This window comes from Triticum urartu, chromosome 1A (genome assembly GCF_056163025.1).
Source record: "Triticum urartu cultivar PI428250 chromosome 1A, HENAU_Tu73, whole genome shotgun sequence".
In the NCBI taxonomy this organism is placed as follows: domain Eukaryota; kingdom Viridiplantae; phylum Streptophyta; class Magnoliopsida; order Poales; family Poaceae; genus Triticum; species Triticum urartu.
Window position 1 is genome coordinate 548,557,053 of NC_141873.1, and position 22,513 is coordinate 548,579,565.

The 22,513-nt window shown below is 46.5% G+C and overlaps 1 protein-coding gene across 1 annotated transcript; it reads right to left on the reverse strand.

Annotated features, from left to right (window-relative positions):
* Positions 1 to 38: 38 nt before the first annotated feature.
* LOC125533093 (nucleobase-ascorbate transporter 6-like) lies at positions 39 to 22,431 on the reverse strand. The gene is made up of 4 exons (XM_048696871.2): positions 22,313 to 22,431; positions 1,168 to 1,245; positions 927 to 1,078; positions 39 to 506 (listed from the first exon to the last, which is right to left on the reverse strand). Exons 1-4 carry the CDS (start codon positions 22,332 to 22,334, stop codon positions 288 to 290), a joined length of 471 nt encoding a protein of 156 aa, XP_048552828.2. The 5' UTR covers positions 22,335 to 22,431; the 3' UTR covers positions 39 to 287.
* Positions 22,432 to 22,513: the final 82 nt, after the last annotated feature.

Consider the following 22,513-nt stretch of genomic DNA (forward strand, 5'->3'; position numbering starts at 1 on the left):
CTCCAAAAGTTGTAGAACAAAATATTCACACCCACGTGTCTGATGACTCATGGCTCAGGACCCTATGCTGCGCAACATATGTTGCCATTCAAACGCGTGCGCTGTTCTTTAGGGATCTACTGTAGCTGTTAATCTCGCCCATTATAAATCAGAAAATATTTAGTTGCTTCTCCTCTCAACGTATACTTCTCAGCGAGCACTGTACAGGTTCAGAACTCAGAAGCACCGCCACTACAAGGAGACAGAACCTAAGCGTGGAGTCATCATAGCTAGCGCAGGTTGTACAATCAATAGAGCGGGAAGTTTTCTCTGAGTCCGGGAATGCAGGAATAGAACTCCTCGCTGAGTGGATCCGTCTTCGCGGACCTGAATCTGTCCCAGAAATGCTGCCCTCGGTCCTTCCTAACTTCGGGGTCGTTTCTTTTCAAGGTGTTGTCCAAGAAATAAGCTAGACCACCTCCCACAAATGCTTTGGACGAGAATATCACCTTGATCACATCATTTTGCTGATCATGACCAAATGAAAACCATCATTTAGTATGATACAGAAACAAATCATATATGACTCTCATAGGACAAACTACTACATCAGATGGTTTTGTGACTAAAGCGTGTCAGCTGGTATCCATCACAATAATAGAAATTAAATAATTAATGACATACTGAAGGGTCTAAAGGACTGGTTGCTAGTTGCTTTTGCTACTAGTTAGTGCCTTTAGTATATATTGCTAAATCACTCCTGAAAATGTCTACGTTTGCCTACATGCCACCTAACAAAGAGTACATTTTATTTCTCTGTACCAACATAAACTCGACCTTCTTTCTACTTATATGTCGTCATATTACAGTTTCCCTTCCTTAATTTTCTCTACCATTGACTCCTACCTTAATTAGTTTAACATTGTTCATGCTCTGATGGATCTTACCCATGTGTTTAATGATGCATAGCCTGCGACAGAAGCGTCATCTTTGAAATATTTGGAAACTGACAAACCCATAAACATGGAGAATCCCACGATGAATTTAGTTCGGAAGCTGTTAAGGTTGCAAAACTGAAGGAACACAATCCCTGCCGCACCTACTTGCACAGGGGTAAGGCATTGCTGCATTATGATTCAGCCATCATAAACGAAACGTAAGATTTATTGTTTAAAATTAGCTTCATACCAGCATATCCTAAGAGAAAGCAATGTATAGCTCCAATTATTGGACCTGGAATTGATGCAAAAAATGCTCCAAATTTCCCTGGGAAAACAACACAAAAATACTAGCATCAGATACAAATTATCATCAGAAATTCGCAGGAAGAGGATGTGTTCCATTGTGTCATGTCTTCCGCATTTCGAAGAACAAGGTGCCGCTAAAAATTAAGAGTTTTATGTGGTACTAGGATCGTGGGGAGGTACCGACGAAAGACAACCTAGCAAAGTGGAAAGCGTAGATGGTGTCGTCAGGATGAAACTATGCATCTTTGCGGAAGTTCTCTTGTTAGCACGAGCTCACATGCACCATTGTAACAGTAAATTCAAAAAAAAAGTAACAAATTATTAAAAATTCTGATATTTTTTGGCAACAAACATTGATCTGGTAGTAGAAAGGATGTGAACTTGGCTTTGATCTAGTAGTAGAAAAAATAGTAACATTGATCTGAGTTTTTTGGCAACAAACATTGTACCATGGCAATGTTTCGGGGGCTTTTCCGAAGGTCGAGCTGGTTATGTACGGTTTCAACATGGGTGAATTTGGCTTCTACCTTCTTTAGGGGGGTCTGAAGGCGGAGGTGGTGGTGGTGCCTAACTCGCCATTTTTTTTCTAGAAACGCTAACGTCTACATGTGTGGGCGTTTCCCAACTCGTCCACACGTTTAGATTGTCGTTCATTGTTTTTTGCACGAATCTTGACACGAAAAGGTGGATTTGATGTGTCACGTAGGACGGGGCTGATGTATGGGCGTTGGAGAGTTTGCCCACACGCCCGCACCACGCTGTTTGCCAGCTGCACTATGTGGGCGAACTAGTTTCTGCCCACACAGCCAACATCTAGTTCATGCGCGTGTGGGCGAAATGCTTTTCGTCCACACGACACTCCTACGTTGTGCATGGCAACTGCAGTTACGCGAACGTGACAACTACGTAAACATACATGACAACTGTGATTCTTTGCTAGACGGCAACTGCAGTTATGCGTACGTGGCAACCAGATAAACACACATGGCAACTGTGATTAACAATACATGGCAACTATGGTTGGACCACACGTGGCAACTAGGTAAACACATATGACAACTACTGTTTGACCATATGTGGCAAGTAGTTAATCACACACGACAACTAAGGTTTGATTACACGCGGCAACTACCATAAATTAGACATGGCGACTATAGTTAACCAAAACAGATAGAATCCATGTTTTTACAACTACACTTGTCATCCCGGATAACTACATCTGCCAACCAGGATGGCAACTAAATCATCATCCCACGGGGTACCTAACGTAGCTACGCCAGGACATGTGTGTAACGCCCCGAGACCGATGTGCCAGGTGTCCTCCGCTTATTTGCTGTTGTTGACTTGCCATTTGCTTGCGTGTTGCATCTTATCATGTCATCATGTGCATTGCATCATCATGTTTTCAAAACTTGCATCCGTCCCGGCCTCCTCGTTCTCTCCGTTGTCCGTTCTGAGCCCAGACACACTTGCACGCGCCCGCGGCATGTCCGAAATAGTAATTTATAAGTGGCCGGAAAATGTTCTCGGAATGGGATGAGAGTTGACATGAGGTCTTATTATAGTGTAGATAGACCGCCTGTCAAGTTTCATCACATTCGGAGATCGTTTGATGCCCCAACAGATAACTATAGCGGCATTATAGCCGGTCTAACGTCGGACGTTTTCGTTCTCCGGAAACAGATGCCGGGCCCTCTCTCTCTCTTCTCCCCCTCGCAGTCTCGCCACAGCCCACCCAGTCCATCCTCCTTCCCCTCTTCGCTTCTGGAGTTGTCTGATGCGACCGCACGGTCCGAAACCCTCTCTGCTCAGTGCATCGAACCCCTCACGCGCGTCCGGAATTGTCCCGAACCCGACCCGAGCAGTCGTCACCGTTGTGTCCGGATCATCCCCAAACATCTACAAAATGTTTCCGTTTTCTATTTGGGCTTCCTAGCCTATTTTTTTCGACCGTCCGTTTATGATCGGAGGGACGGTTTAGCCCCTACCCAAAAATCCCCTGCTATATATATAGGTCCAACCCTAACTTCTAGGGAGTTTGTCCCATCCATCCCCTGCCCGCCGCCACCTACCTACCTTCTCCATCGGGATCTGTCCGATCCACCCACCAACCACATCCAGCCCGAAGCTGCCTCCTCCTTCCTCGCCCATGCTCCTCCCTTGCCCGAGTCTCTGCCACGTACAGCGCCCGACGCAGGCGGGTTGCAGCAGCAGCTCCCGCATCCCCGACTCCCGAGCACCTCCACCCTCGTCGTCCCAGGACCCGCCATGGAAACCCCATCGCCTCGCCAAGTACCTCGCCGGAGAGCACCTCCATGGAGCCGAGGAGCTCCTGCACGCTCCCTCCGCCCCGGTGCACTTTGCCTCTGCCGTCTCCAGCACTGCACCGGCGAGCGCCACTGCCGAAGCCACTGCGTCCCCTCGCCATCGAGCATCAGCAGACCGCCGCACCTCTCCTTCATCTCCTCCTTCCTCTGGCTCTCTCATCTCTCTCTTACCCGACTCCTTTCCCTCTCTGTTTGGCCTACAGATTCGGCTCGCCTGCCGCCTCGATTCGGTTGACTACGTCGCCCAGATCCGCCGCCTTCCGTCCTTCGCCGCCCGTAGCTCTGCGTCGCGCAGAGGACAAACGCCACAGCCGCCACGCGTTGACCCGCCAGCGCCAAGACCCAGCGCGCGCCTGGGCTGCCTCTCCTCCAGCGCTGAGGCCCAGGCCTCTCCAGCCAGATCTACCAGCCCTGCAGGCCCATCTTCTCCTCTGGGCCCGATGTGAGCAGCCCAAGCTCCCCTGCACTGTTGGGCCGCCTAAGATTCGGCCCGGGACTTGTATTTTTTTTCGCATAGCGATTTTCCTATTTTTTCAGAAACTGCTAGTTTTACAAAAAGGTCCCTAAACTTCATGCATATAATAACTTAATAACCGTGCATCGGACTAAAACAAACTTAATATGAAAGTTGCTTAGAATTTTGTCTATTTTAATAATATGCCACTTTAAAGCATGTTAAATATGTTTAATATGTTGTTTGTTTAAATTTGTTCAAATGCCATGTTAAAATGCTTTAATTCATAACTAAATAACCGTAACTTCGAATTTAATAAACTTTATATGTAAATGGGGTGAAAAAATGCCTAGTTTAACATGGTGACCTTACTTTGAATGTTTAATAACTCTAAAATTATGTTTAGGGCAGAACAGTACCAAACCTAATTTATGCATATGGGGATTTACCGGAATTGTTGTTCGTTGCTTCCGGCCTCATTTAAACTTGCCTAGTTAGGTAGTTTTGCTGTGCTTCACCCCTTGCCATGTTAATCAACATTTAATATTGTTGGGTACACAAACGGGAGAGAACTAAATAATTGATGTGGTGTTCCGTCAATATGCAACTCGTTGCATATTGAGCTCCACTTAACTTGTAGTTTTGTTTGTGCCCTTTGCCATGCCATGCATATTTAAACCGGACATGCATCATACTTGGTTGTGCATCATGCCATGTTATGTGAAGGTTGTTTACTATGTTGTTTGCTTCTTTTTGGTTGTTTCCCTCGTTAGCTTCGATTCCGTTCCGGAGTTGTGAGGATCCGTTGGCTACGTCCGTTTATCTTCTTCATGGACTCGTTCTTCTTCCTTGCGGGATTTCAGGCAAGATGATCATACCCTCGAAATCACTTCTATCTTTGCTTGCTAGATGCTCGCTCTTTTGCTATGCCTATGATGCGATACCTACCACTTGCTTATCATGCCTCCCATATTGTTAAGCCAAGCCTCTAACCCACCTTGTCCTAGCAAACCGTTGTTTGGCTATGTTACCGCTTTGCTCAGCCCCTCTTATAGCGTTGTTAGTTGCAGGTGAAGATTGAAGTTTGTTCCTTGTTGGAACATGGAGATGTTGTTCCTTGTTGGAACATGTTTACTTGTTGGGATATCACAATATCTCTTATTTAATTAATGTATCTATATACTTGGTAAAGGGTGGAAGGCTCGGCCTTATGCCTGGTGTTTTGTTCTACTCTTGCTGCCCTAGTTTCCGTCATATCGGTGTTATGATCCCGGATTTTGCGTTCCTTACGCGGTTGGGCTATAATGGGAACCCCTTGACAGTTCGCCTTGAATAAAACTCTTCCAGCAATGCCCAACATTGGTTTTACCATTTGCCACCTAGCCTTCTTCTTTTCCCTTGGGAGTCGCGCTCCTGAGGGTCATCATTATTTTAACCCCCCCGGGCCGGTGCTCCTCTGAGTGTTGGTCCAACTTGTCAGCTGCCGGTGGCCACCAGGGGCCACTCTGGGCTGGCCTACCCGTACCTTGGACAATCCGGTGTGCCCTGAGAACGAGATATGTGTAGCTCCTATCGGGATTTGTCGGCACATTCGGGCGGTGTTGCTGGACTTGTTTTACCATTGTCGAAATGTCTTGTAACCTGGATGCCGAGTCTGATCGGAATGTCTTGGGAGAAGGAATATCCTTCGTTGACCGTGAGAGCTTGTGATGGGCTAAGTTGGGACACCCCTGCAGGGATTTGAACTTTCGAAAGCCGTGCCCGCGGTTATGGGCAGATGGGAATATGTTAATGTCCGGTTGTAGAAAACCTGAAGTTGACCTTAATTAAAATACATCAACCGCGTGTGTTACCGTGATGGTCTCTTTCTGGCGGAGTCCGGGAAGTGAACATGCTGTTGGAGTTATGCTTGACGTAGGTTGTTCTAGGATCACTTCTTGATCATAGTTCCTCGACCGTGCTTTGCCTTCTCTTCTCGCTCTCATTTGCGTATGTTAGCCACCATATATGCTAGTCGCTTGCTGCAGCTCCACCTCATACATTTTACCTTACCCATAAGCTTAAATAGTCTTGATCGCGAGGGTGCGAGATTGCTGAGTCCCCGTGACTCACAGATACTTCCAAAACCAGCTTGCAGGTGCCGTTGAACCGTGCAGATGATGCAATCAAGCTCAGGAGTAGCTCGATGAAGATCTTGTCCTTTGTGCTGTTTTGATCCAGTTGATTAGTAGTGGAGCCCAGTCGGGACGATTAGGGATCTGTGTAGCTTTTGGGGTAGTCTTCTTTTATTTTGGTTCCTTAGTCGGACCTTGATTGTATTTGGATGATGTAATGCTTTATTCATGTAATTGTGTGAAGTGGCGATTGTAAGCCAACTATGTATCTTTTTCCCCTATTGTATTACATGGGTTGTGTGAAGATTACCTCACTTGCGACATTGCTTTCAATGCGGTTATGCCTCTAAGTCGTGCTTCGACACGTGGGAGATATAGCCACATCGAGGGTGTTACAAGTTGGTATCAGAGCCTTCCCCGACCTTAGGAGCCCCTTGCTTGATCGAATAGCTGGCGTTGTTGAGTCTAGAAAAATGTTTTGAGTCATTTAGGAATTATATATATCGGAGAGTTAGGAATTCTTTTTACTCCCCAGTCCCTTCATCGCTCTGGTAAGGCATCCTGACGTACAGTTTTGACTCTTCTCTTCTCAAATTTTACTAAAAAAATTTTAGGATCACGCGGGTATCTTGGAATCGTTTCGATCGATTTGTGACGAGAACATTATTCTTGGTGCCTCCTGACATTTAGGGGTTGTGGCAGTGTCCCGGGGAGTTGAGCTCCGAGGTGTTGTCGTCACAATTTTATCGTTGCAGTTCTGGAATACCTGAGATTAGTTTCGCGACATCAAAAATCTCTTTTATGCAGTTGTTGGTGAGATAACCTCGACGCCACCCAGTACTGGGGCGGGAGTTCGGGAGTATTGCCATAACTCGTATAACGGATGCTTTTCGAAGGTTGAGGTAAACAATTTCTGAAGGTTTCTTGGTTATGTGTTGAAGGATGGATACAGCTGGATGTAGGATTTGTTAGTTTGGGTGAGATATTATGCATCCCCTGTATCCCCAACACCTGATTACATAACCGGAAAATTTCGGGAGTTTATAAGTGGGAATTCAAGTAGCTCTTAGGATTTCTTTCCGACAGATGTATGATATGAAATTGGGGTTCGACGTCTAGTGGTCCGCCTATCCACGGTTGGTTTTACAGTGGTCTCGTTGTGTTTTAAAGAGTCCTTGGCTATGCCGACTCGGGGACGCTTCGTATGTCATGTGCACTGCCTTGTACATGATGGTGTTGTACGATCGAGCCCGTGTAGGCCCCACCACGAAAACTTCGGACGAAATCTCTATCATATGTTTGTCCCGGCTTATTCTGCAAGCCAACCCTTTGTTTTGTTTTGAGTTGTGGTATTCGAGTTGCTTCGAAGTCAAATGTTGACTCCATACCTTTTCCTAAGTGGTGTTCTCATATTTCTATGTGATTACTAATCCTTCTTGATCATCGAGTTTGTCGTGTCAATCCTTTTCACCGGTGTGTTTCTCTTCTAGTGGTTCCGAACATTTCAATATCAGCAAGATCAAGTATTAGTTCTTCTCAAAGTTGGTTGTTTTCATCCATCCCAAGTTGCCTTTGTTTTTCCAACCCTCCCACCCTTGGTTCTTCAAGGACCCAGATTTCTTATTCAAGTATCCATTTTATTGATGGAAGTCTCTCCATTCTTTTTCCTTCATGTTTTTACCCGGTGTTTCTCATGAAGATGCTCTACTCGTTCTTCTTTCTCCATTCTTTTCTTCTTCGGTGGATTCAATTCAAGCTTTTGGTGTTGATCATATCCTTTCCTTGTTTCAGAAGTTTTATCATACCGGTGCTCATCATATTCATTCATTTCTCGCTATTTAATTATTCCGGAGTGCTGAAGATATCTCGAAAGGCTCGTCTTGTCATTCAAGATCCGTTCAACCTATTTCGAGGTTGTTATCTCATTCTAGCCATTTAATTCAACCGGTGCATTCTCTCTTTTAAATTGTTCTACGGTGTATCTTTTGAGTGGGCCCTAACCCACAGGTCTTTTCCCCAGGATCTTACCTGACTCTTCTAATTTCCGGAGTTATTCTCATATTCATCTCAAAGTTTGACGTAAGAATGATTTATCATCAGTCAAATGCCTTTCTCCAAGATCGGTTAAATTCTTTTCATCGTTGGCTCAACCTTTTCCATTCTTCATTCCGGAGTGCCTCAACAATTCTTGGTGGTGTTTCTCGTCGTAATTCTCAGATTTTGAAGACCGAAGAAGAGTTTTTCCTCCATATCTTATCCTTTCTCTCAAAGATTCGTGATTCTAGCTTGTTGCCATCCTCTCATAATTGTTTTTGATTGTGAAAATTCTTTCCACCCATCCGGAGCATTTCATGAGTTGTTTTCCATTTCTTTCCTCCGAAGGCCATCTTTTCAAATATTATTCATTTCAGCTTTCAGCTCTCGCTCTCCAAATCTTACCGGTGCATCATTCAAATATTTCTCTAATCAAGCTTCTTCGTTCATTTGCTAACCCTTCTCGGTGTTCTTTATCTTTTCCTCGGTCATTTTAATTCTTACGGTGGTTCTTCCAAGATTTTTGTCTTCCTTCATTTATCATATTAATTCTTTTGTTGTTTCATTCTACCGGTGGTTCTTTGAAGACCTTCTCAAGTTTGATTTATATCTCTCCTAATCCTTTCTATGAGAATAAGTAATATGCCAAATCCGTTGCTTGTCATCAATTAAATTGGTGAAGGATAAGCATAATGTAATTCTTATTCTTGTTTCATCCATATGTTAATCTTTTCTTCCGGAGTTTGTTCACGATGATTAAATTCTCAGTTTCTATTGCTTTATCTTTTCTCCCGGCATTCCAAGTTTCTCTTTATGTCGTCGCAAAGCTTCATCTAATCATTGCAAGGCTTCAACCTTACTCTTCTCATCTTTCTTTTCGTTTGATCATTCTTTTGTTTACCGGAGTTCTTCATGAAGTTTCTGCATGATGGTCGATAAAGGACTTAATCCGTTCTCGAAGTGTTCATCAAGATTTTTTTCAGAGGAGCTCAAGCATTCTTCATCTTGCAATCCGGAGTGCAATTTCTTTCTACCATACCTTTGGAGGTGGTATTATGTCATTCTTGATAATTTGAGTTCATGTTTCACGGTTCACATGTTATTAAGAATGAGGTATTTTAAATTCATCAATCTCGTCATTGGAGTTACCTTGGGTTATATTTCACCTAAAGCCTTCCCTAAGGTTTGTTGCTATCTATGGTGCTTATAAAAGACCCAAGTTCTTCGTTATCCTCCCGGTGAAATAGCTTTCTCGTCTCCTTGTTTCATACCAATCCATTTCTTTTTTCCGTGAGTGGCAGGTTGTCACCTCATAATTTGAGATGTATTCCATAAGACCATATCAAGCTTATTCTTTTCGTCATTGGTTTTCCAACAACTCCGTTCTAGCATTTGTTGCAAGCGTGCTCCTTCAAGATCTTGTTTCCCTTCGTTAATTCCATTCCATTCTTAATTTTGTTCCGGAGGCTTTGTGATGTTGCTCTCTTCAACCCATCTTCTTGTTTTGTCAGGATCGTGTTCTTTTCTTGACTTATCCATTTAACCGGGGTGGTGTGTCCCTTTTGCTCAAGTTCTCTCATTTTATCAAGTCTTCATCTCTTTTCAACCGAAGTGCTACCGAATCGGTTCTTTCTTATTCCTCTTTCTTAACGGAGTGCTTTCAACTTTGTTCTTCTCCGTTGCTTTCTTTCTTTCATTTTGCGCAACCTTTTCAAGGTTCTTTGGTCTCACTCATTTGTCAAAGAAGCAACTTAGTTTTTACCTCTCATCTTTCTCTTCCGTTGTCCCTCTGGTGCCATTCTAGATCTCGGGATGAGATCCTCTCGTAGTGGTGGAGTGTTGTAACGCCCCGAGACCAATGTGCCAGGTGTCCTCCGCTTATTTGTTGTTGTTGGCTTGTCATTTGCTTGCGTGTTGCATCTTATCATGTCATCATGTGCAATGCATCATCATGTTCTCAAAACTTGCATCCGTCCCGGCCTCCTCGTTCTCTCCGTTGTCCGTTCTGAGCCCAGACACATGCACGCGCCCGCGGCATGTCCGAAATAGTATTTTATAAATGGCCGGAAAATGTTCTCGGAATGGGATGAGAGTTGACGTGTGGTCTTATTATAGTGTAGATAGACCGTCTGTCAAGTTTCATCGCATTCGGAGATCGTTTGATGCCCCAACGGATAACTATAGCGGCATTATAGCCGGTCTAACGTCGGACGTTTTCGGTCTCCGGAAACAGATGTCGGGCCCTCTCTCTCTCTCTTCTCCCCCTCGCAGTCTCGCCATAGCCCACCTAGTCCATCCTCCTTCCCCTCTTCGCTTCTGGAGTTGTCCGATGTGACAGCACGGTCCGAAACCCTCTCTGCTCAGTGCATCGAACCCCTCGCGCGCGTCCGGAAGTTGTCCCGAACCCGACCCGAGCAGTCGTCACCGTTGTGTCCGGATCATCCCCAAACATCTACATAACGTCTCCATTTTCTATTTGGGCTCCCTAGCCTATTTTTTTTCCGACCGTCCGTTTAGGATCGGAGGGACGGTTTACCCCCTACCCAAAAATCCCCTGCTATATATATAGGTCCAACCCTAACTTCTAGGGAGTTTGTCCCATCCATCCCTTGCCCGCCGCCACCTACCTACCTTCTCCATCGGGATCTATCCGATCCACCCACCAACCACATCCAGCCCGAAGCTGCCTCCTCCTTCCTCGCCCGTGCTCCTCCCTTGCCCGAGTCTCTGCCACGTACAGCGCCCGACGCCGGCGGGCTGCAGCAGCAGCTCCCGCATCCCCGACTCCCGAGCACCTCCACCCTCGTCGTCCCAGGACCCGCCATGGAAACCCCATCGCCTCGCCAAGTACCTCGCCGGAGAGCACCTCCATGGAGCCGAGGAGCTCCTGCACGCTCCCTCCGCCCCGGTGCACTTTGCCTCTGTCGTCTCCATCACTGCACCGGCGAGCGCCACTGCCGAAGCCACTGCGTCCCCTCGCCATCGAGCATCAGCAGACCGCCGCACCTCTCCTTCATCTCCTCCTTCCTCTGGCTCTCTCATCTCTCTCTTACCCGACTCCTTTCCCTCTTTGTTTTGCCTACAGATTCGGCCCGCCTGCCGCCTCGATCCGATTGACTGCGTCGCCCAGATCCGCCGCCTTCCGTCCTTCGCCGCCCGCAGCTCTGCGTCGCGCAGAGGACGAACGCCACAGCTGCCTCGCGTTGACCCGCCAGCGCCAAGACCCAGCGCGTGCCTGGGCTGCCTCTCCTCCAGCGCTGAGGCCCAGGCCTCTCCAGCCAGATCTGCCAGCCCTGCAGGCCCATCTTCCCCACTGGGCCCGATGTGAGCAGCCCAAGCTCCCCTGCACTGTTGGGCCGCCTAAGATTCAGCCCGGGACTTGTATTTTTTTCTCATAGTGATTTTCCTATTTTTTTCAGAGACTGCTAGTTTTACAAAAAGGTCCCTAAACTTCATGCATATAATAACTTAAAAACCGTGCATCGGATTAAAACAAACTTAATATGAAAGTTGCTTAGAATTTTGTCTAGTTTAATAATATGCCACTTTCGGGCATGTTAAATACGTTAAATATGTTGTTTGTTTAAATTTGTTCAAATGCCATGTTAAAATGCTTTAATGAATAACTAAATAACCGTAACTCCGAATTTAATAAACTTTATATGTAAATGGGGTGAAAAAATGCCTAGTTTAACATGGTGACCTTACTTTGAATGTTTAATAACTCTAAAATTATGTTTAGGGCAGAACAGTACCAAACCTAATTTATGCATATGGGGATTTACCGGAATTGTTGTTCGTTGCTTCCGGCCTCATTTAAACTTGCCTAGTTAGGTAGTTTTGCTGTGCTTCACCCCTTGCCATGTTAATCAACATTTAATATTGTTGGGTACACAGACGGGAGAGAACTAAATAATTGATGTGGTGTTCCGTCAATATGCAACTCGTTGCATATTGAGCTCCACTTAACTTGTAGTTTTGTTTGTGCCCTTTGCCATGCCATGCATATTTAAACCGGACATGCATCATACTTGGTTGTGCATCATGCCATGTTATGTGATGGTTGTTTACTATGTTGTTTGCTTCTTTCCGGTTGTTTCCCTGTTAGCTTCGGTTCCGTTCCGGAGTTGTGAGGATCCGTTGGCTACGTCCGTTTATCTTCTTCATGGACTCGTTCTTCTTCCTTGCAGGATTTCAGGCAAGATGATCATAACCTCGAAATCACTTCTATCTTTGCTTGCTAGATGCTCGCTCTTTAGCTATGCCTATGCTGCGATACCTACCACTTGCTTATCATGCCTCCCATATTGTTAAGCCAAGCCTCTAACCCACCTTGTCCTAGCAAACCGTTGTTTGGCTATGTTACCGCTTTGCTCAGCCCCTCTTATAGCGTTGTTAGTTGCAGGTGAAGATTGAAGTTTGTTCCTTGTTGGAACATGGAGATGTTGTTCCTTGTTGGAACATGTTTACTTGTTGGGATATCATAATATCTCTTATTTAATCAATGCATCTATATACTTGGTAAAGGGTGGAAGGCTCGGCCTTATGCCTGGTGTTTTGTTCCACTCTTGCCGCCCTAGTTTCCGTCATATCGGTGTTATGTTCCCGGATTTTGTGTTCCTTACGCGGTTGGGCTATAATGGGAACCCCTTGACAGTTCGCCTTGAATAAAACTCTTCCAGCAATGCCCAACATTGGTTTTACCATTCGCCACCTAGCCTTTTTCTTTTCCCTTGGGAGTCGCGCTCCTGAGGGTCATCATTATTTTAACCCCCCCGGGCCAGTGCTCCTCTGAGTGTTGGTCCAACCTGTCAGCTGCCGGTGGCCACCAGGGGAAACTCTGGGCTGGCCTACCCGTACCTTGGACAATCCGGTGTGCCCTGAGAACGAGATATGTGCAGCTCCTATCAGGATTTGTCGGCACATTCGGGCGGTGTTGCTGGACTTGTTTTACCATTGTCGAAATGTCTTGTAACCTGGATGCCGAGTCTGATCGGAATGTCTTGGGAGAAGGAATATCCTTCGTTGACCGTGAGAGCTTGTGATGGGCTAAGTTGGGACAACCCTGCAGGGATTTGAACTTTCGAAAGCCGTGCCCGTGGTTATGGGCAGATGGGAATTTGTTAACGTCCGGTTGTAGAAAACCTGAAGTTGACCTTAGTTAAAATACATCAACCGCGTGTGTTACCGTGATGGTCTCTTTCCGGCGGAGTCCGGGAAGTGAACACGGTGTTGGAGTTATGCTTGACGTAGGTTGTTCTAGGATCACTTCTTGATCGTAGTTCCTCGACCGTGCTTTGCCTTCTCTTCTCGCTCTCATTTGCGTATGTTAGCCACCATATATGCTAGTCGCTTGCTGCAGCTCCACCTCATACATTTTACCTTACCCATAAGCTTAAATAGTCTTGATTGCGAGGGTGCGAGATTGCTGAGTCCCCGTGACTCACGGATACTTCCAAAACCAGCTTGCAGGTGCCGTTGAACCGTGCAGATGACGCAATCAAGCTCAGGAGGAGCTCGATGAAGATCTTGTCCTTTGTGTTGTTTTGATCCAGTTGATTAGTAGTGGAGCCCAGTCGGGACGATCGGGGATCTGTGTAGCTTTTGGGGGAGTCTTCTTTTATTTTGGTTCCGTAGTCGGACCTTGATTGTATTTGGATGATGTAATGCTTTATTCATGTAATTGTGTGAAGTGGAGATTGTAAGCCAACTATGTATCTTTTTCCCCTATTGTACATGGGTTGTGTGAAGATTACCTCACTTGCGACATTGCTTTCAATGCAGTTATGCCTCTAAGTCGTGCTTCGACACGTGGGAGATATAGCCGCATCGAGGGCGTTACAGTGTTGGCATTTTTGCTTCGTGCCACACGCACGGGATGAAGATGAGTAGTACTTGTTGGACGTGTGGCACGAAGTAGCCGCGCCCACACGTGTGGGCAATTCTAATGTCCGCCCACACGCAGCCCGTGTGGGCTGCCTCCTGCTCACACCACACATGGTGTGTGGACGCATGTCGAATATACCACACGTGTGGTGGATATCGGCGTCCTCTTTTTTTGGACGCCGATAAGTGCCACACGTGTGGGCGTTAGGGAGTCCGCCCACACATTTTGTGTGGTGTATAAGAGGAACAGCCCACACACCTACGTGTGGGCAAAACAATTAGCGCCCACACGCCTCTTTTTTTTCCTCCCGATCCCTCTCATACGCGTGCGTGTGGGCGAAGTTGATAACGCCCACATGCCCGTATGTCAGGCCTCGTACCTCCTGGTCCCGCACGCCACGCGTGACGGTCACCGCGCGCCCGCAGTTGCCATGGTCCAGACCCTCGCCCATGTTCGTTTAATTGCAGTTGCCATGTCGCTGAACTACGGTTGCCATGTCGGACAACTGCAGTTGCCATGGTTGCTCAACTGCAGTTGCCATGTATGGTCTGATCTAATGTAGTTGCTATGATTTCATAAATTTAGGAGTTGCCACATACTAACACTAGGTAGTTGAGAGAGTTGCCATGTGCTCACAAGCATGCTAGGGCAGTTGCCATGTAAAAAGGAAGAGTTGCCATCTGCTTACGTGCACGTTAGGGCAGTTTCCATGTACATGCACATGGCAGTTGCCATGTACCATGCAAAAACATATGGCAACTCGGTAAAAGAGAGTTGCCATCTGCTTACGTGCACACTAGGCAGTTGTCGTGTACCCTGCAAAACACATGACGAACTCGGGTAAAAAAAGAGAGTTGCCACCTGCTTATAAAAGCACACTAGGGGCAATTGCCATGTGCAGTGCAAAAACACATGGCAACTAGCAGCTTGGGTGTGGGAGAGGAGAAGGGCGTGTGGGCAAGATGCCAAATGCCCACACACTAGCCCTTGTGTGTGCGTGCAAAGTGGCGTGTGGACGAACTGCTGAACGCCCACACACCAGCCCCTCCTGTGTGGTGAAACGGCCGTGTGGGCGACCGGCTGAACGCCCACACACCAGACCAGTCCTACGTGGCACTAGAAACATGCCAAGATTCGTGCGCTCACGAACGGACGTGGATCCACGCGTGTGGGCGAGATGCAAACGCCCACACATGTGGGCGTTAACATTTCCGCTTTTTTTATACGTAACTCGGCTTCCTTGGTGGTCACGGAAGGGGGTGCTACGGTGGAGTCTTTGTTGGTGGACCTGAAAGCTATGGTCGATAAGGCATGGGATTGGCATATCCTGGCGGTATAGAAGAATTGCTTCTCGGTAGTGTTTCCTTCCAAGAAGAGTCTTGGGATCGGTAAGAAGTGGTACTATCAGCAAGGTCAGAGATGAGGTATTGGGCCTCTCATCGAACCGCAAGCCATTTCCTGGCTCCAAGAGACCTAGATCAAGGTCTTCAGGATACCTAACAAGCTGTGATGTGAGCTCTTGATCATGGATTTCCTCAAGGTTGTGGACAAGGAGATTGTGGTTGATGAGGTGTCAGTTCCCTCCAATGTTAAGGGTTCTTTTGAGATTTTCAGGGGCATGGGAGGATATCTAATGCGTGTCAAACCGGAAGTAAGCGGCCCACTAGCGCCCGCCATGGACAATGGTGAACCACCTAACCCACCGCGACCATTGTCAGATGACGAGGGGGAAGACAATTCTCCAAGAAGCATTAGCACAATGGAGAGAGAGGTTGCGGGTCATAACGATAAGGCCAAGTCCGGCGAGAAAGATGGCCAGTGTGGGGTGGCACAATAACGGGACACGGGGTGAACTAAGTCTATAATTCCCCGTCATCCGTGCATGGGGGAGAAAGGTTTGCTCCCGCCTCGTCTCTGCCCAAGGTGTTCTTGTCACTTGTGGATCAGGCTCTAAGTGGGACGCTAAGCGGGATGCCTGCGTCCGTCCCACAATTGCCGCATATTTAAGTGGAATACCCGTCAAAGCCCACATATACTTAAGGCCTCCTTTGGTTTAGAGGAATCTTATAGGAATTTTATAGGATAGGATTTCTATAGAAAAAATTCTTTTAGAGCCCTTTGGTTTGTAGGAATGGAATCCTATTCCTATGAAGGAATTCTTCCTATCCTTCACATTTTATAAGAAAATAAACATTAACCTAGACTCAATGGAAAAAATCATATGATGTGAATCAAAGGGCATCTCTTTTCCTATTCCTATTCATAGGATTTGAGATACATGTCATCTCATTTTCTATGACTTTCCTTTTTCTATCCTATGAACCAAAGAAGGCCTAAGTGGGTATGTGGGTTTAGTGGGATAGCCCACGTCTTTTCTCCATCAAGGACGGACGGACGTACGCGACGCCATTTGACAACAGAGCGGAGGCCGTACGAGTACGAGGAAGGAGCCTGGGAATGTAAGTACGTGCAATTGATACGCCATTGGCCTGGTGCTACATGCAATTGAAGAAACGGGGGCAGCGGCTAGCTGCGTGTCCCTCTACCTGCAGCAGGCAAGTCTAAACCAGTTCATAGCGCTGCAGTTCAGTCTTTAACCAGTTCCTTCAATCCCCACGCAGATACCGAATTGGTTCAGCCCTTCAGGGCCAGCCAGTCTGGGAACTGGACATGGGATCGGCCAACGCCACCAGCCCATGCTGCCCATCTACATGCGGCGTACCTAAGGTTCTAGTAGACAGTGGCGCTGCGGCGTCCATGACAGAGCTGGACGGCGGTGTTGCGGCCATGGTGCAGCTGGACGGCGTTATCGTCCTAATCCACACTGCATCATCTTCGTGATGTTGGTTCGATGCGGACGCCCGCGGAACAACCCACATGTCCTACATATCTAGCTGCTCTACCCGTGGGTGTCCACGAACACTGCTTATGTGGGCTTTTAAGTGAGCACCGCGGACAGCCCGCGTCCACTTGCAGCCTGACGTGTGGATATGTCTATGATATTATGCAATAGCTCCATCTTACTTTTCCTTCCTATGAACCAATATGGGTCGAAAATTGTGGAGGTGGATTTCAGTGCCAAGCCAAGACCCTGTCGTGCGCCTGCAACCTTTCCGGAACATCGCCTATGTTGTATTTCCAAGGAGGGGCGCGAGAGGGGGCTGGCACTCGTGAAGAATGGGGAGGTGGGGCCCGCAGGCTCGAGCCTCACTGCGGCGTTACACTTACTCTATTTTGAGTGCATACTCATTGCCCTCCTCTAGCACCTCGGTCACTTCTTCCTCGGCGGTGTTAACGCATGCTCTGAGACCCGAGCTCTTAGTCGCTTCTAAGGGACTGTGGCTTGCATGGTTAATGGAGGAGACAGGGTGGAATCGCCGAGCCTTTTGGACCGGTTCAATGGGGAGGCGTTCACGAAGAACCTTGTGCCGATTGAGGAGTTCCTGGAGGCTTTCCGCGACATCCACAATGACAAGGCGCTCGTTCATGGGAGAGATGGGGCAACATGTGCGTATGTGATGAGGGTCAAAGGTGTGGGGTTGTTGGGCTTGCTTTCCTCGGTCGAGCCATCCACGACAACCCAAAAGAGTACACATGCTGCTTCATCTTCAACATGCGACTTGATGGAGCGGGCGGTGAACCTCGAGGTGGGGGCGCAACCTACAAGGTACATTTTCCAAAAACAACACGTGATCGATGTCTTCATTCAAGGTCCTAGGTCTTACGTCCAATGTGCATATCCTCAAAGTCATGACCGATAGCCACGTTAAGTGCTCAAATTCCAATGCAACAAATAATCTGATCAAATAAATTGTGAAAGTGAAAAATGCAACAAATAATCCGACCAGTAAATTTAAACAATCTGAGCATTCCTTCACCGAGCTTTAATGATATCCTCTTTAAGCTAATGATGGGAGGTCTGGTCTTCAATCTTCTAGTATGCCTCAAGAAATGCTTGAATTCAGTTTGGGTTCCTGCGAGGACTAGCTAGTCTACCATTAGCTTCATAATCAATGGGGCCTCACATATCTCTCTATCCTTAATGATCATGGTGTGTAAGATAACACAACATGTCATGATATTTGCCAAAATAACCTTGTTCCAAAAACGAGTAGGCCTCCGGACAATTGCAAACCTTGATTGTAGCACTGTAATGCCCTCTCAATGTGTTTCCTCTAAGCTTCTTGTGACTTGGCGAAATGTTTATGCTTCCTACTCTCAGGCTTAGAAAGTGTCTTCACAAATGTAGACCAAGATGGTAGATACCATTAGCTAGATAGTATCCTTGGTCTTTCACTACGAAGTTGTAGGGTGGATAAGTACCTACTGCAAGCTTTGCAAACCGATGAGATCTTTGCAAGACAATGCAGCAGCAATGCTAGATCCACAGATTTTTTAAGGCTACAACTTCCAAAATTATTGTTGGATCCTTGCAATGCCTGGTGAATTTGTCGGGCCAAGCTGGAGGGAAATTCTTTGATTTCCAGTGCATACAATCAACAATCCCTAGCATCACAGGCCAACCTTTTGCTTCATGCATCGGTAGAAGCCTGGTGGTGTCCTCAGCATTAGGTGCTTGCAGATACTGCTCTCCATAAACCCTCACCATTGTTTCAGCGAACACTTTCAAGCACTTGATGATTGTCTCTTCGGTCATTTGAAAGAATATCATCCATTGGATCTGTAGGGGAGCCATATGCAAGCATCCGAAGTACCGCGGTCACCTTCTGAAAATTGGAAAAACCAAGAAGACCAGCGCCATTTCTATGTTGTTGGAAGAAAGGTTCAACAACTTGCATGTCGTCAGCAATTTGGAAAAACAATCGTTTGGTCATGCGGAAGCATCACTGAAACACGTACAATGGGAAGGTACAACCAGGCACAAAGTAGTCTTGCATCAGCCAGTCCTGGCCTCAGATTGTCCCACAAAATGTCGCACGGCTAACTGGCGAGCCTGCACGCTTCCTCTTCTTTCTTGTGGATGCTATCCAATCAACGATCATCAATATGGTTGTGTCTTCTTCCATGTCCAACATTTCACTCTCGGAATCGGAGCTTGAATCCTAGGACGAATCATCAAATCATAGCAAACTCTGAATCTGCCGTGGAGAAGTTCCAGGGCACTCTCTGCTACCTTTGGGGGAAACCCTAGATCGGATGATTGGATGACGGCGGTGCTCTGGTGTCGTTCCTCCCTTGGAGGCGTCATTTTTGGAGGTACACACATGATCGAGGGATCAGAGGATGGATTCTTTGGTGGAGCGGTGATTCATCCTACACACTGATGGCGACGGATCTTGACGGCGTGGCGCAGTGCAGATTCGGAGTTCGCTGTGGGAGGATGGACTCGCGCAGGAGAACGACGCCGTCGGGTGTTGTGGTGGCGTTGATGGCAGAGAGACCTGGCACGGTACGTGCAACAGTACAGCTCTGAAGATGTATTGATGGCAGGTGGCTGCAGCGGCCTCATACCCGGCAGGCGTCCTGGTTGAGGAGTGCGCCGGACTGGTAGGTGCCCCATACCCGGCAGGCGTCCTGGTTGGAACCTCAGGTCTTAAATGTTTATGTTTGGCTGCGATGTCTGTTTGGTATTAGGTCCAGACTATCTGCGCCCCTTCATCATTTGGATAGGTGTAGCGACAGTTGTTGCTTAGACGGTGGCTTTAGTCTTGTTGTTGTATAGCTTTGTAAGGTCTTGTGAGAATAATTAATAAAGTAGCCATATGCATCATCCAGATGCAAAGGCCGGGGGTCATCCTCCTTTTCTAAAAAAAGACACTCTGCTAGAGTAGCATTTTCTCTCAAAATCTTTGTATCGACGACTATTACAACGATTCTGCTATAGTTGCAATAAGAGAGGTCAATTTGCTGTGCCGATTGACTTGGTCGGCAAAAATCCAGTGGCCGACACAAGAGCGAGCACACGTGCCTGCGAAGGCACACATCTTGGTTCCTCTTCCCGCTCCAGGTTCACATGGTGTCGTGTCGACAGGGACCTAGGGGAAGTGGGGAACTCTTCGAGCAACGCCCTACGGGCTTGTTTGTTTAATCCCTTGCCCAAGGGGATTGAAGAGGTTTGAAAAGGATTGGAGAGGAGTTTGACCTACTGATGATTTAATCCCTCATAATCCCTTTAGTTCCCTCAAATCCAATGCAACCGAGAAAGGCCTACAGATGTGCGCCTGCAGAAGCGTAGCTGCCAGTCAGTGACAACGAGGACACTGCTGCTGAGGCATAAGTACTCGTGCACCGACCTAGATATAAAGTTCCTGGAATCTAAAAGTGTGCAGCGCGCTCGTTGGAGAAATCAAGGCGTCCGCTCTGTCACTCGCATGCATGCGCATATGTTTTGTCTGCTAGTGCATGTGATTGTCAGCATTAAATGCGGTCAGACTTGTCACATGTGAAGAAAAAACAGATCCACGTGTATTTATTTCTGGTTTCAAATTCTTAAAAAGTCATATCTTTCAAACCATGCGTCGGAATTCAGATCCGTCTTCATCATTGGATTCCGCATGACAACATCTTTCAAACTAGATCTCGCATGAGCATGTTTCGATGAAATTTTTTCGATGCTAACTTTAATGCTATATGGTGCAACTTTAGTACAACATCGTGCAACTTTTTTGAAAACCAATTTTTGAATCTGCATGATTCAACTTCCTATGAGATTGCAATCTAGCAACCATGAAAACATTGATGTGTAACTAGTCTGCCGTCTCGACCAATTACCTAGTAGTCGATGTGCAATCCTCCTCCCTACATGTGGATGTGTAGTTTTTTTACTGTTGGCACACTCTACCCCTACAAGCGATATGTGCAACTTAGTCTATTGTTCAAGCCAACTGTCTATTAGTCAATGTGCAACTCCTTCCCCTCCCTATTTGTGGACATGTACTTTCAGTTAGAGGGGGCAACAAACAGAGTTGCACATAGTCTGCTAGGTGGTTGGCCAGGCCAACATATAAAGTTGCACATCTCATAGGCAGATATAGTTGAATGGTGAAAAATTGACATTCATGAGGGTAGTGAAAAGTTGCATATAAACAGAGTGCTAAAGTTGCAAATCTCACTAGCAGGGGTGGTTTGGGCCGGGTGATAGCAGGGAAACTACACATCCATGGGGGTACGAGAGAAAGTTGCACATCACTGTTAGACAGTTGGCCGTTGCAGTATCCGAAGTTGCACATCCAGTGTTAGGATGTTGGCCGATGCAGCAAACAGTGAAGCACATTCACGGGCGGAGGAAAGTTGCATATCAACTACTATGCAGTTGGCATGGGCAACAGACGAAGTTGCACATCTCACTGAAAGGAGGTAGTTTGGGAGTGGAGGTACCATAAAGGAAAATTGCATGTCTACAGTGTAGGAGAAAAGTTGCACATACCTGTCAGGTAGTTGCACATCGACAGCTAGGCAGTTGCATAAAATAGGGACAAAATTGCACAAAAAAATTCATCGAAACATACTCATGCGGGATCTAGAGTTAAAGAGCACGCCGTGAGGGTTCCAACAGTGAAAACAGATCTTAATTTCGATGCGCGGTTTGAAAGTTATGGTTTTTTAAAAAAAAACACGAATTAAGTGCGTTCACATCTATTCACGTGGATACTTTGCAATTATTTATCATGTTCACACATGTTTATACTTGTTTACTTTGCCTAATATGAATTAGGGAGACAAAATATATATTTTTCGGCGGCCACCACGGAGTAGCGGACCAATGGCCACCCGCTAGACCCGTTCTATAAAGTTTCACACCTCATTCATTTTTTAAACTTTAACGATGGAATAAGGTATGTCCTGGTGATGTTGTCCCGTCGAAGGCCGAACGGACAACATTGAGGAGCATGTGTGAGATTTGTCTTCATCAACCATGTCTTGCCGGACTTGGCACCCTACAGGCCATCTATGACGTTATTTTTCTCTGAAGCGACGATTTGCTATGCAGATCACAACCGCCGATGTCTTCTGATTTACATCGACAACTTCCCGGACGCGGTTTCTACAAGTTTCAGAGTGTAAACAAGTTTTCCTCCACTAATACGGAGACCCTGAGACAACAACGAGCTTTGCTCGTGACACTCCGCCGATGAACGCATGAGGAAGGAGACTTCGGCACCTCCAAGGACTTGGATTTTTTTTTTGCAATTTCTATAAAGGTCTATGTCACTTAATATATGTCTTTTGGCCTTTTAAAAAAAGTTTCTTTTTAACAGAGTATGATAACCACCCATTGATGTGTGATTACATCAAAACATATGCCTTACCAAGAATGGAGAAGATTATCATAAATCCTGCAGAAATCTACACCACCCGGCGGCTACCAATTCGTGTACAATATAGATATCCAGCATTTTCCCTGTTCCAGCAGAGTAAAACTATTTGAGAATAACTAAAGAACTATATGGCATCAGAAGGTGCCATAAAATCTGATACGGCAACATTACTTACAATATATGTTGCACATT

Excerpts from the sequence above, each read along its gene's own strand:
- LOC125533093 (XM_048696871.2), bottom strand. The coding sequence starts at position 22,334 with ATGATAATCTTCTCCATTCTTG. Across the intron at positions 1,246-22,312 it reads GATAATCTTCTCCATTCTTG|GGAAATTTGGAGCATTTTTT; the intron begins GTAAGGCATATG and ends TTGTTTTCCCAG. Across the intron at positions 507-926 it reads ATGCATCATTAAACACATGG|CAAAATGATGTGATCAAGGT; the intron begins GTAAGATCCATC and ends GGTCATGATCAG.